At 37.5% G+C, this 15,962-nt stretch overlaps 1 protein-coding gene across 1 annotated transcript; it reads right to left on the bottom strand.

The window, feature by feature from the left end:
* Positions 1-13,118: 13,118 nt before the first annotated feature.
* Positions 13,119-15,721, bottom strand: LOC135702677 (protein artichoke-like). The gene is made up of 2 exons (XM_065223704.1): positions 13,720-15,721; positions 13,119-13,144 (listed from the first exon to the last, which is right to left on the bottom strand). Exons 1-2 carry the CDS (start codon positions 15,719-15,721, stop codon positions 13,119-13,121), a joined length of 2,028 nt encoding a protein of 675 aa, XP_065079776.1.
* Positions 15,722-15,962: the final 241 nt, after the last annotated feature.

Below are 15,962 nucleotides of genomic sequence, written 5' to 3'. Positions count from 1 at the left end.
ATCACTTCTTCTGCCAACACTGCCGGTGTATCAATGGAAGTAAGATTACAAACTGAAATAATTTCGGAATTTATAATATTATCGATTTGATATGTTAGGATGATTTTTTTTTTCTTCCTTGATTTGTGTTCCGTCAATCTTGTTTCCCGTACTGAGTACCAATGCTACCGACGCCAGGGAGGCAGCTCTCACACCTGGACCCTACATATCGACCCATCAATTCATGGACCGGGGACCAACGGCTTTACTTTCCTTCCGATCAGAGATTTTATGCCTCAGAAAATCCCGGTGGTGCCGACTGGGATTTAACCCAGGAGTTTTGGGGTGAGAGGTAATCACGCTTACCACTAAACCACTGGTGCCGCTAAACAGTTGCTCATTTTAATATGCGTAGTTAAAAAGCACGGGGGCGGGAGGGGGGTGGGCTTACTATACCCTCGTTCGCCTCACTTATATCAATGGAAGTAAAGCTTCAAATTGAAATAACTTCGGTGTTTTTCATCTTGCCGAGTTAGTATGTTCAGGTGTGTTATTCAAACATATTTTTACGATGTGATAGGCGAGGGGTGCGTTCTTCCAGATATGGATGCGTGATATAAAAATAAATAGTTGTAATTTAATTGTATTCTTTCCTTTATTTAACGTCGGTTTTTGTTCCGCAATCTAGTGCAAATCACCAACGGACATCGATTGCCATCCATTGACAGCAATCAAATGTGCAGCTTCCACACCTGCGTAGGATATCGCACCCATTCAAAAACACAAGGCTGGGACCAACGGCTTTACTTCCCTTCCGAAGGAAGACGTGACCTCAGATTTTTGCGCCTCATAAAAATCCCATCGACCTCGGCTGGGATTGAACCCAGACCCATTGAGGTAAGAAACCAGTCACGCTTACTACTACACCACCGGTGCCGGCCTCATTTAAATATAGTAATCAACAAATAATTTAGGATAATAAATGTAATGAAATATAATTGGAATGTATTGAAAATAATTGAAGTATATAATTCAGACAATAATTAAAGAATTTAATGAAACTACGATTCTATTTAAAGAAATGAATAAATTGATGGTACCCAAGTAGCACAATTTAATAGAATTATGTTGAGTAAACTGCTTCTCAACCAAAACCAGTTATATAAAAGTTATATAAATTGTTATAGAACATGTGTGTTGCAAAAACTTTCAATGTGGGCAATGTGAAAGCGAGTACCCCCACTCTCTCTCTTTTCTTCTTTTTTGGTGTCACAAATGTCATACGATTGTAATGATTATATTTCAGTTTAATATATACTACGATTTCTTAGGGTACTCTTTTCGACGAATTTTACATCCGAAGAGGGACTTTTTTGCATTTACTGCACACAGAATACTTTTTAAGCCCCACCCCTAACAGTATTTTCGGTGGGTTTTTTTTTTTGAATGGGCCAGGGCACAAAGTATCTTTTGTGCAGAATATGTAAATATGTTAAATGTATGTATATAGAGGTACCAAACATTTTTTGCAGTGTCAGGTACTCTATTCTGTAGTCTGTGAGAGGGAAATCACAAACAAAGTGTCGTCAAAATACATGGCATGACATGGCAGACTCCGTAACGCCATGCGTAGGAGATACTAGGGAACAGGACTGCCTACCTTGAAGACCCATTCCAACCGTCTAACCAAACTTATCAAAGCCAAAATGGTGGAACCCAGAAATGAGAACTTTGCCAATACGGAGAACTGCTACCATTGAAAGGTTCAGAGATTGCTGCATGCGATCCGATCAACAGATCATTCGGGTTCTGGCATGTTAGGTTAAAGTAGGTAGAATATCAAATTTGCACAAGCAAAATGTAAACTATTACAATGTAATACCAAAATCAAACAGATACTTAATTCAGACATAATCACCAAAAATGAAGAGCTTCAGAGCTAAATCAATTGAAATGTACAATAATTGTAAACCGCAATAAATAAGTAAATAAACAAACATTTTAGTAGTAACTAGTAGTAGACATGTTTTGCAGCGTCAGGTACTCTATTTTGTAGTCTGTGAGAGGGGAATCACAAATAGAGTGTCTTCAAAATACAAGGCATATTGAGCGATTGAGCTCGTGAGAACGAATTTTCTGTCTCAATTTAACTATTTTGGCTCTATAGGGACTGGTTAAAAAGCGAGTTAAACGTATGGGAAAAAATAACTTTTATTTAATTGAAGCTTCTTTTTAAAAAAATAATTGCGGAAAATAAGTGAACGGCTAAGTCCATGAATAATTTGTTTAGGCTTTCGTCCCCTTTTTAACAGAATATGCATCAAAAGCGAGAGGATTTTTATTTCTTCCCACCAGCGGAACAGTGCCACCTCGGTAGAAAATGGCTTGACGATATGATTTATTATTTGTATCTCTATAGAACGCTTTATAGAAGATAAACTGCGTATGAACAAAACTGTCTGTAGGTATAGGTTATGAAATATTACTGTCACAATTTTTCAAGCTCTAGGTTTGGTAGACGAGAGGCAAGACAACACTGAACCCAGAAATGAGAACTTTGAAAAAGTTGGCCGTTATGTTACATGACGAAACAACAGGTAGGGGAAGACGAGGTAAGACCGCCACCCTAAGCAATAAGTTAGTAGCTCAAAATGAGCAAAAAAACTAACAGGTTGCTTTGCTACACTTGAATAAGCATTCATTTGTCTATGGACAAAAATTGTAAAATTTTCTGATTCACCACACAATTTATGCTGTTTCATCAATTTTTTGGAACGATAAAAAAATACTCGTTCTTTTACAATCGGGATAAGACAGACCATGACAGATTTTTCGACAACCGTTGCACAAAATTGAATGCAACAAGCGCTCCATGAATGGTACTATGGTCACATAAATCATAATTGAATATCTTTGGAATCAATCAACTGGTTCCATAGATATTGTCGGAACAGGTTCCAGTGACCATAAGTCCTGTGAGCACAGATCTAGAAATGATCAAAAACGATACAAACCAATATTGTGACACATAAAACCGCATGAGAATTTAGAAAATATGATCAATAGGAGTCATATTGTGTGCCTGGGGAAGTGGTCAAAATCATAATAACTCTAAATCCATCATGCGTCATGTCAAACCACATGAAAATTCTAAAAAATTGTCGTTGGTAGTTGAATTGAGTATGGTGGACCACAGTAGCCACTCACAAAAATGATCCGGATACCACCCGGGAACAAAACCAAATTTATTTTATTGTGGGAATGTAAATTAATAAGAATGGTCACTTCTCACCATAGATGGATGAATCCAGGTTTTAATTCTTAGTTATAGCTAAAATTAATCAATATCACTTAATACTTGATCTGAAAAAACATCATTTCAGTTTCAATCAAAGTCATTTCGCAATAAAGAAGGGTGACGCTTTTACCTCGTCAAAAGTGGTCCGTCTTACACTTTTCACAATATGGTATATTTTCACATGTTTCATGCATTTGTACATACCTTTATCTATAGTTACAACCTACTGAAGGAAACAGGTACCAACAAACTTCAGAAAACATCGTTTGTTCATCAAAAAATCTCATATTTGTTGCTTTCAAAATAAGATCGTAAAAGCCCCACCGAACGAGAAGATTGCTTTTATTTATTGTTTGGAAGCTTCAAAAGTTCGGGAGCTACAATGTATTTCAGAATGTTAAAATCATGTTATTAATCTTTTCTGTATTGAGTATTGGTAAGAATCTTGAGGATTTAATATAGAACTGGCTGTGCAAGTCTAAATCATGGTCTACAGAACCCTCATAAAACCAAAATTGTTACTTTGGGTGCCTCGGTCGTTTGGCACAGAATGACCCATACACAAATTTATGCAAATGGTTGGCAAATCTTTCAAATCATGTGTTTTTTAGATCTTTTTTAAACATAATATTTATTTGTTTACAGCAGGAAAACCCGTGGGAGTGAAGCTTCGTTGCAGTCTCTTCTCCCATGGGCACAAAACCTTTTTTTCCTTTTTCTTTTCTTTTTTCTTATGATATAAAATATAGTTTCCTAAAAATATAACACATTACTGCTCATTCAGTTTGCAAGGCAAGTTTGTTATACAATTTATTATTATTATTATTATTAGTATTGTACATGGTTCGTCTTAATTTATCCTACAGGGGAAATGCAGGTAATGTCGGCCTACATGTCCCTAATTTGCACACTTAGAAATTACTATTTTTACACGAGACATAATTCAGCTTTGACGTAAATCATGGAACGTAAACAAACATTGCATGTAAAATTAAGTGTCCTGAAACTGAAACATATGCAACTCGACGAAAAGTGCGTTTGATTGAATTGATTTTCTCGTCCTTTTCAACTGATTCTTATGTCAAAAGGGCCGCTTACATGTGTCGGTCTCAGGGCACTGAAATTTACATTACTTTTTCGTAGTGTGTGGGCCCATACATAAATTCAGCAATCGACTAAATTTTCAATAGGAACCAAAAATATCCATTAGTAACGTCTCAATAACGCGTTCATCTAGATAAAATTGATAAATAGCAGCTTTTTAGCGATGGGTCCAATCTTAGATCCATAGACCTACATTAGAGACATTTCCCCTATGTATGTATATGTAAATTTATATGCATGACCATGTAACAGTCGCTATAAATCAATGGAGACGCATGGTAGTCTACATAGTCGCATAGGAGTACTGAGCGAAAACCTAAAACTTTATAACTAACATGTGTTTTTTAATATCATTATATATTTTTAATCATCTTTTATTTGATATTTTGATCTTTGAAATCAGCCCAGTGATAAGTTTAATAAATTTATGAAAAAAGTCATTTTTGAAAAAATAAATCTATTTTTTGAACCACCCCAAAATGGAAATGGTCACCCTAATGACAAGATGAAAAAATACGCGTCAAATATTTTGAGATAAGGATCAAAACTACTAATTTTTACGAAATTCTTAGAACCACTATATTGTTTTGCTATGGAATAGGCATGGCTGTTTAGCTGTATGGAATTTGCGCATTTTTTGCCATGGTTTGTTTTCCGTCGCTCTTGTTTTCCGTACTGAGTACCAATGCTAACGACGCCAGGGAGCCAGCTCCAACACCTGAACCTTACCCATCGACCCATCAACGCATGGACCGAGGACCAACGGCTTTACTTCCCTTCCGAAGGAAGGCGTGATCAGAGATTTTATGTCACTGACTGGGATTGAACCCAGGCCCTTTGGGGTGAGAGATAATCACGCTTACCACTACATATTTGGCGCCGCTGAGTAGTGTATGATGAATTCCTTGTCTTAGTTTCGTCTCAGATTTATCATTGAAAGTTTTGCACTCAGACAGAAATTTGCGTTATAATCGTGCAAAATACAATCAGCAGTGAAGCAGAGTGAAATAATTTCGATAAAAACTGGGAACGTGTGGGAACTGGGTGACTGACGGCCATCCTAAGGATTTCAATTGCTTTATCGTCAATAAATAAAGCATTTTGCTTTCATCACAGCGTCAGTATTCTATAGGTAACACTCATGCCTAAGGAAACTAAATGTGGGTCATTTCGCGCAAGTAACTGAGAAAAAAAATACAAAACTGAAATTGAGCTCTTCTGTTTCAGACCAAATTTGGAGGAAATCTTTATTTTTGTCGAACTTTTATGAATCCAAATTCTAGTGCCGATTGATGCACCCCTTGGGAGAATTTTCTATTTTTCGTGATTTTCAAGAAAGCACAATTTTTTTTCATCATTATCTTCGGAGCAAATGAACCTACAATTAACATGTTAGAGTGTTTTTATGTGAAAATTTGTCAAGGTCTAAATATGAGTTTACTATGTTTGTAAAGTGTTGCCAAGTATTTTATATTTGCGTTTAAAAACATAACACACTTAGAAAAAGTTCATGTAAATTTAGGTGCTCTGAGAGTGACATATACGAGCGTCAATTTCGCAATAAAGTTGAGTCATAACAGACGCGAAATATAGCTCAATCAAACGTACTTTTCGTCGAGCAACGTTTTTTTCAGTCTCGGAGCAAAAGATGAACTAGCCATATGGCTAAAAATCTCTATTATAAAGACCAAAAAAAAAAAGTCTCGGAGCACTTAATATAACATGACATGTTTGTTTAGATCTTATTCTTTATATCAAAGACAGATTCCGTCACGTGTACAATTAGTTATTTCTAAGTGTGTATATTTAGATTTCCATTCTTACAGCACTTTCGTAGTCCTCACCGTTTTTACGTAAGAAATGCGTATCAGAAAATTAAGCAGTAATTGGATGGGTGCGATATCCTACGCAGGTGTGCAATCTGCCTTCCTGCACATTCGATTGCCGTCAATGGATTGCAATCGATGTCCGTCGGTGATTGGCACTAGATTGTGGAACAGAGACCGACGTTAAATAAAAGGAAAGACTATTCCTTTCTGCTCTTCTAAGTAAAAGAAGTAATTTTTCTCGCCTACTGTTTCAAATGTTTTTTGAAGCAAGAAAACATAAAATCCAAAATAAATTGTTTACAGTGTTGCCAAATTTTAAGACTAATTTTCCATCTAAAAATATGAATGTAATATTTTGTGGGTGACGTCGATCTCTGTTCCGCAATTAAGTGCCAATCACCGACGGACATCGATTGCCATCCATTCACAATAATAGAATGTGCAGAGAGGTTGCTTCCTCACCTGCGTACGATATCGCATCCATCAACTCACATGGGTGGGAACCAACGGCTTTACTTGTGGATATAATAATTTGATTTCAATATTTGCTTTGATAGCATCATCACGTTCCATATACTTTTTTACTTCTAATATAGATCAAACAACGTAAGTCCAAAGTAAAGTTGTTGCGATATAGAGTTTTTGATGAATATATTTTTTTTCAATTTTTCAAAGCAAATTGAATCACTCTCCAAACTTTTTCTTTTGAACAATTGGAATTTGTATTACTTATTTCCATCCTTCGTCCTTGATACAAAGTCAATTAATCCAGACAGACAGACAAAATGCCTCAAATAATGATTATCTTCACTCAACGGCTAGTTTTTTTTTTTTTTGTTTCTGGGTGTTGGAAATAATTAAAATATATTGTCCCGCATATTGTCGTGCTCTCTTGCCGAGCGGATCTATTTGTATTTTGCTGAAGGAAGTATTACTGCTACCAAAAGCTACGACTTATTTAAAAAGCATTTTTCAGAGCTCAATATACCTGTAAATGTTCTATTCTGTTTGACTCTTATTCCTCTTTGATCCTTGTTTGAACCCTACCCGAGGTAATACTTCTTGTACATCGATTTGGAAAATTCCTCTTCGATCCTTCAGATTCTTATAGTAATCTGCTTGGAAGTCAATTTGGATAAAAGTTTTACTGCCGCCATGGCGCCTTAGCGCAAAAGAAAACGGCAATCTCTTGATCCCCCTTCTGATGAAATTAATTTGAGCAATCAATTTGATTTGCTCACCGATGATGCGAATGATCTAACATCTAGGAGAAATTCTAGTAAACTTTCCCGGTTTAATGCCAAAAAGGAAAAGATTCCCCCTATTGTGATAACCACTTCCGATTTACATGCTCTTCGAACGGAACTTTTGAACTTCGTGAAATTTAAGCTTTCACTGCAAATCGGGGTGAATGCCGTGTATTGGCTCGAACAGACTCAAAAGTCTTGTCAAGTATCTTACTGAGAAGCAGCATATTTTTTTTTTACTTACGAAACCAAAACTGAACGTGTGTTCAAGGTTGTCATGAAAAAACTGCCCAGTGGTCAATCCCTGGATCAGATCAAAGATGAACTGGCAAAATTACATGCTATTTCACTAGCGCTAATGAGCTAGCTGCTAGCCAAAAAGCTTACTAGCATAAGGTAAACAGGGCATCAGCGTCTACCAGCATGACATTTCAGGAGCGACTGAAATTCGTGCTAGTTGGCGAGTACACTAGCGCGAGTAAATCTACACAGATGTAAACACCTCATTGACATCGGCAGCGTGGAGCAAATTCTACATTCGTACCCGTAGGTACAAATATCACCCCTGCTTCAAATTCTTCATCTATACCTGCTCCCCTCGCTGCTAACAATGTTCAGCGAGTTAATGGAGCTGCCTATGCTGCTAATGCAATGGGTAGGAATCAAAATTCTACCCAACGTAATTCTAACGGAAATTTTGAAAATTTTGACACAAACTGGAGTAAAATTAGCGAACAATATTGTCGTGACTTTGAAATTCAGTAATGGATTTTAAATCATTAAATATTTTAAATTGGAATGCTCGATCTCTTAAAAATAATGAAGACGAGTTATTTAATTTTTTGAGAGTTCATAACACGCACATTGCCGTTATAACTGAAACGTTCCTTAAACCTGACCATAAGTTTTAACCGCAAACGCAAATTATTTCATGCATAGAAATGATCGTCTTGATGGACCCTGTGGTGGCGTTGCCATCATTGTTCATAAACGAATCAAACATATAATTCATTCTTAATTTGAAACCAAAATTTTTGAAACTTTTTGAAACGATGATCTTTATCTCTTGATCCGTCTGAAAAATGTCCTTAGGAGGCAATATCAAAGGTCCGCGATCCTGCCGGCGGGATTTGCAAAAACAAATTAAAAACCGATTCTCTACCCTAAGGAACAAAACTTTGAAAATAATGTTTCGAAATTAGACCCGAGTTCCAAACCCTTTTGGAAACTCACACAAATTTTGAAAAAGAAAACACCAAAAGCCTATTCCTGCGTGGTAAAATTTTGATCACAACTTCGGAAAAAGCTCAGAAACTTTCAAAGTGCTTTTATGTTACTCCATACGCGAAGTTTGCGATTTTCAGAGTTGATTGGAAATGCTATCTAACATGAAGCTTCAGTGTGTTAATTTATTAGCAAGAGAATGGTCTTTAGAAGAGGGTAGGTAGATAGTTTCGTTAGAGTACGGCAGTATGAAAATTGAATAGAAGTTGAAAATGAGCAAGGGCCATTAATGCGACACTATAAAGTCAAACGCACACCTTTTGCACACCGATGCACGCGGAGATTTGAAGTATGTCTTTAAGTCTACAGGCAAAAAGTGTGCTCCCGCCTTTGCTCATTAATGTCTGCGGCTGTGGAATAGTTCTAGCGACCTTTAATCACTACCTAAAGCCCCACGTCAACAATGCTGATGATGGTACAGCACGTAACAATCATCCTACTGCTTTCTCTCTTAGATGACCACTTTGGTTATGACAAGAGGAGCAACACAATAGTTGGGTGAAGAAGAAAACACCATCGAATGGAAATGCTTTCGGCAACGTGGGGCTTTAGGTAGTGATGAAACGTCGTTTGACTTTGTACTGTCGCATTAATGGCCCTTTGCTCATTTTCAACTTCTATTCAATTTTCATGCTGCCGTACTCTAACGGAACTATCTACGTACCCTTTTCTAAAGACCATTCTCTAGCTAATAAATTATCACACTAAAGCTTCATGTTAGATAGCATTTCCGACTCACTCTCAGAAACTTGCTAGGCAACTCGAGAGTTCCCATAATTTCAGTTTGGGTGTTACTAGTCCTATTGAGAATCAGGTTGCTCGGGATTATCTGAATATTTTCTCTCGGGAAATATGTTTGATGATTCTTGGGGGACTGATTTGGACGAAGTAAGATCTATAACTAAAAAGTTTCATAATATGAAAGCTCCAGGTAATGATGGGATTTTCTATATCCTCATCAAAAAACTCCCAGAGAGTACCTTGCCTTTCTTGGTAAAATTATTTAACAGATGTTTCCATTTGGCATACTTTCCTGATATATGGAAAAATGCAAAAGTTGTTCCAATTTTGAAGCCAAAAATTCAGCTGAAGCTTCTAGCTACCGTCCAATAGGATTGCTTTCTTCAATAAGTAAACTTTTTGAAAAGATAATTTTAAATAGAATGATGCTTCACATCAACACGAACTCAATTTTTGCAGATGAACAGTTTGAATTACGCCATGGGCATTCAACTACTCATGAACTCTTAAGAGTTACCAATTTAATTCGTTCAAACAAATCTGAAGGCTGCACAACTGGAGTTGCTCTTCTAGACATAGAAAAAGCATTCGACAGTGTTTGGCATGAAGGTTCGATTGCTCAATTGAAAAAGTGTAATTTTCCACCTTATATTATGAAATTAGTTCAAAATTATTTAACTGACAAAACTCTGCAGGTAAACTATCAAAATTCCAAATCTAATCGACTACCTGTTAGAGCAGGAGTTCCTCGGGGTAGCACAAATCTTTGTTCGCTGATGACACAGGTATTTCCACTAAAGGAAGAAGTCTTCGTTTAATTTGCAGCAGGCTGCAAAAAAGTTTAGATATTTTTTCTTCTTATTTACAAAAATGGAAGATTTCTTCAAACGCTTCCAAAACTCAACTTATAATATTTTACATAAGCCTAGAGCTTCCTTTTTGAAACCTAGAAGTAGTCACATAGTCACTATGAACGGAGTTCCAATTTCCTGGTCAAACCAAGTGAAATATCTTGGATTAATACTTGACCAGAAATTAACTTTTAAAGATCACATTGAGGGCATTCAAGCCAAATGTAACAAATATATAAAATGTTTGCATCCTCTTATAAACAGGAAATCTAAACTCTGCATGACGAGTAAACTTCTAATATTTAAATAAGTTTTAGACCAGGCAATTCTTTACGCTGTGCCAATATGGTCTAGTTGTTGCACTACCAAGAAAAAAAGCACTTCAAAGGATTCAGAACAAAGTTCTGAAGATGATTTTGAAGTTGCCTCCCTGGTACATAGAAGTTGCCTCCCCTCAGTAGTGGTACATAGAATTTCGAATGTTGAGACTTTAGAACAAATGTCCAACAGAATAATAAATAATTTCAGGCAAATATCGTTGCAATCCCCAATTGCAACGATTAATTCCCATTATACTTATGATGATGATAGTCCGACCTTTTACCCCTACAAAGGTTTGAGCTGGACAATTTATCTTTAAGATAATTAAATGTAAACATTTTAACCAGGTTAGCAAAAAAACGAGCTGGTTACATTTACATATATAAATTCCCTCTAGAGTTTACAGTTTCTTCACAGCGATATAAATGTGAAAAAGCTTAGGCGTCCACGTCTTAGTTCGCTTTTTTGTCCACCTAAAATATTCATAAGTATTACAAGCAATCAAGAGTTAATGAACAATCAACAAAGCATCCTATTACACTAGTAACCCCGCAATCTGATGCTATCATAATTTTCAGCAATGTCAGGAATGCTCACGAGCCCCCAAAATTTGCCAGAAAACTTACTAAAGACTGGACTCGGGAAAAAGTCGACACTTTGTTTTGGGTGTAACTTTTTATCGCGTGGGTAAAAATTAACTAAATTTTGGGTAAGTACAAAATTTTATCGCGATCTGTCAAGAAGTTTTTAAGATGCATTCGAAACAAGAAGAGCTACGCCAGCAAATCTTGGGCGCGGTGATCGATAATCCTGGTCAGTCGCACAGATGGATCGGCAAAAGGCTTGGAATCCACCATTCCACCGTGTCCGACGTTGTGAAGATGTTCCAGGAATACCCAGAGAAGGCGCGGAAGATAAGGCAGTACTTTAAGAATAACCCGAACCTTTCCACCCGAGACGTGACCAAAAAGGTCAATTCGTCGAAGTGGTTCGTCCAGCAGCTCATGAAGCGGGCTGGGTTACGTGTTTTTAAGGTCAGGAAGGCGCCAAACCGGACTGACAAGCAAAACACGGTGGCCAAATTGCGTGCGCGGAAGCTGTACCGTGAGTGGCTGTTAAATATGGACGACGAGACATACATCAAGGCGGACACCATACAAATATCCCCGACCTCTAGTTTTATGTCGGTACGTCCCGCATGGAGGTTCCGGAAAAGTTCCCGAAGAGAAAGATGGACAAATTCGCGAAGAAGTACCTGTTGTGGCAGGCGATCTACGAGTGCGGACGGTACAGCAAGCCGTTCGTTACAACTGGCACCATAAACGGGCAGATTTATCGAGAGGAATGCTTGTAGAAGCGCTTGCTGCCCTTCCTCCGCTCTCACCGTGGTCCCACGCTGTTCTGGCCGGATCTCGCTTCGTGCCATTACGCCAAGCCTGTAATGGATTGGTACGAAGCGAAGGGCGTTAATGTGGTCCCGAAGGAGGCGAGCCCGCCAAATACACCAGAACTTCGTCCGATCGAAAAGATTTGGGCGATAATGAAGAAGAAGTTGAAGAAAAGCGGAAAAACATTCAAAACCGATGAAGCTTTGAAGAAAAACTGGGAGAAATTGTGTAAGGAAGATGGGCAAAGCCTCGCCCAAGATCTCATGAGCAGTGTTAAGAGAAATGTACGAGCATTCAGCTTGGGGGAGGAAATTCAATAAATAAATTATGCCAAAACATAACTAATAAATAGCTATTTAATTCCTAAAAAATTTAGAAGTATCTGATTTAAAATGAATTTTTGGTGATCATTTTTGTGTGTCTCACTTTTTCCGAGTCCAGTCTTTACTAACTCAAGGTATCTTCCAAATAAGCTTCAAAATTGCATTTTTTTTTTTATCAAATGTTAAATTCAGTCCTCTATATCCGTACGCGCGTGAGGCTCAAACCTTTGTAGACTACTATTTTTTTACTACTACTATTAAATCAAATATCAAAAATCCATCATCACCATCGTGGCGAACAAAATAGTTTTTGCAGTACTACAATAATTATTAAAAAGTCATTATAACAGCTATCCATACAAAGTAATCCGTTAAAAATAGCTTCGTCAAGATACATAATTTGTCAATTCATAAAAAAAAAAATCACTGGATAACCGTTCAAAAGACAGTAAAGATAAGATTTTGTTTTTGTTTTTAGTTTTAAGATTTCAATTGTTATACTGGCATGCAGGTTTAAAAAAACCTGATTAAAATACTGAATTGCCAAGGCAGGAACAATGTAAAAACACTTAGATATATATCATAACAATTAAGGCTGGTAAGTTACTGTAGTAACTGGAGCACGTAGATTAAAATGATTTGTACTTTATTTTGAATTTGGAACATATATTGAGATGCGAAGCATAATCAATAGGATAATAATCATAATGCATAATCGATAGGATATGTGTGTATGTATACGTTCAAGTATACTTACATGTCCTTTCGATCATCCTTCGCTTTAACAAACACATTTAACATTTGTTTTGCAAATTGGTATTATTGCCACCAGCAGCACACTTTGGCATCGTATGCAGTTTGTCTAAATTTCTAAGCGGCGCCGGTGGTGTAGTGGTAAGCGTGATTACCACTCACCCCAGCAGGCCTAGGTTCATTCCCAGTCGGCGCCGCCGGGATGTTCTGAGGTATAACATCTCTGATCACGCCTTCCTTGGGAAGGGAAGTGAAACCGTTGGTCCCCAGTTCATGAGATGATGGGTCGATAGGAAGGGTCGAGATGTGGGAGCTACCTCCCTGGTGACAGGAGCAGTGGTGCTCAGTATGGAAAACAAGATCGATGGAAAACAAATCCAGAAAAAAAAACTTTGCTCGGGTAGGGACAGTATTACAGAGACAGTTTATCCTATCTCAATAGATTGAAAAAAAAATTAAAATCAAACATCTTTCTGATTGTGTACTCTAGCCCTTCGCAGCACTGATAAACAAATGTTACTAAGAATAAAAATAACACAAAATATTAAAAAAAAAAAAACAAAACCTAGCACTACGAAATTAGTCATATCTGTCCTTATACTCTCGGCTGATGATGTTTCTAAATTCATCAATGATGCAACCTCAATCTTTGGATGCAACTTGGTTTCATTTTTGACTTTGTTATATCGTTTATCCAATTCCTTGGAAAATTGTTGATCGGGACAATCCTTGTCAAGCTGCATCATCTTCTGGATATTATCAATCAGAACTTGATTCTTCGGATGCTCCAAGTCAAAATTTGGACTACCTCCTAGACATAGTGTCTTCAAATGGCTCTGCTGGTTGATGTTTGGTTCAAAGGCCAGCAGATGATTGTGGTGTAGATTTAAGTACTTCAGTTGAGTTGTCCGTTGCAGGCTATTGGCATCCAGGATCGCTATGTTATTGTGCTCTAGGTCCAGTTCTAGCAGATTTGGCAACCCTACTAGGGTCATCGCATCCAGCCATTCAAATCGACAGTGTCTGCAGCTGAGCTTCCGTAGTGATGTGCTCAGTAGGAACGGATTGTTGGCCTTGTTGGATAGACGTTCATTCCAGTCAAGCTGAAGGATTTCCAATTTCTCTAACTTTTGGAATGCAAGTACAGCAATGAAATCAAGTTTGTTGTTAGCCAGGCTTATAAATGATATGCTTGGATTATTTTTGAACAAGGAATCGGAACGAATGAATTGAATTTGGTTGCCTTGGAGATGCAAGTATTTTAAATTGTGTAGTTCTTTGAACGTTGTCTCGTATATTGTCGTAATCGAGCAGTTCTTCAATGATAATCCTTCAATCGATGAGCTTTTAAGAAATACCCTATTTTGTTGGAAGTCAAATGAATGGTTATGATCAAACAATACTTTCTTCACATTTTCATTATCAACTAGATAATCTTGTTCTATGTAGACGATGTTTCTATTCGAAAGATCTACCAATCCATCACTACTAAGGTAATGAATAGGAGACTTCTTGTAAACTGCGTTTCCATTGATATTCGGCAAATAGTTTTCAAACTTATGCAAATTATAAGCATCATCCAAACAATTGTTACGTAGTTTTTTCGCTGCATACAAATCCTTTGCTGCATCAACTTGGAAGTCCGGTTGCAATGGATTCCTATCCAAACACAGCCTCCTCATTCCTTTCAAAGGAAGTTCGAGCAGAAAATACGGGACCTTTTCGATTAAGTTATCGTCCAGCAGGACACCGTTGAGGACTGTATTCTGCATAAATCCATGCTCATCCAACCAGTTAATCTTATTCATTCTTACATTGATAAATTCCAGCATCGGCAGCTTAGATGTATTCAGTGTTCCTCCTAAATTACATTCTTTGGCACTCAGTTTCTTGATCGATTCTGATATGAGGTTCAACCGTTGCAAGTCTCGATTTCCATCAACGTTCAAAATCTGGATATACTTTGCCTGTACCAATGCAGCATCATCGATTCGCTCCATTCCGTTGTACGAAAGATCCAGCTGCGAAAGCCTCGACGTGCTGGTCAATGTTGTTCGATTGAGGATTGTAGTGTGGCAATGATTGCAAGTGAAGAACATTAACCTTGTACCTTGGAGATCCACCCTGTTCAAGTCAAATTGCTCGTTCCAACTTAGATCTAGCATCGATAGACTAGAAATGTGCCGAATTGTTGCTTCCGGATTTAATGTGGAAAGTTGATTACCGGCAAGATCAACCTTTTCCAACCGGGTGTTGTACTCGAATGCATCCGGGTGTATGTATCGGAGGGTATTGTTTTTCAGAATAAGATGAGTTAGTTGTGGCAGTGCTGATAAGGACACCCGGTAGATAGAATGAACTCCACAATTGTTGCAATGGTATCGTGATAGACCATCGTGAATCAGCATAACTTGATCTATGGGGAACTCGAAATCCGCTTGGTTGCTCATGTCGAGCATAAAAAGGTTTGGGTAGGTGACGTACATAGTTTGATTGATGACGGGATGGTTGGTCACTAAGAAGATGATGTCAGAAGAGGTTCCTCCGATAAGGATTATAGTTGTCAGAATCCATTGTATGTGAATTAAATGCTGGTGCACCATTCTGTGTAACGAAACGAAATAAAAAATAAATCTTTATTATTGAGCAATATCCTTGGAGACATTAAGAACGTCACGCTGTAAGGGAAAGAAACGCTTAATACACAGTGGGAGGGGGTTTATTTTTCGTCAAGTTCGCGTGATATACTTAATGGTTGCAACCTTTGTAATACATTATTCAAAAGTTACCATGGGAGCTCAGTAGCCTATTAGATGATTTTGTAATAGAACCGTGTTCTTTTAA

This window comes from Ochlerotatus camptorhynchus, unplaced genomic scaffold, assembly GCF_037179485.1.
Source record: "Ochlerotatus camptorhynchus isolate MF236.1 unplaced genomic scaffold, CSIRO-AGI_Acam_v1.1 ptg000196l, whole genome shotgun sequence".
Lineage (NCBI taxonomy): Eukaryota > Metazoa > Arthropoda > Insecta > Diptera > Culicidae > Ochlerotatus > Ochlerotatus camptorhynchus.
Note: the sequence above shows the minus strand (reverse complement) of the source record. Positions and strands in the feature narration are given on the sequence as shown.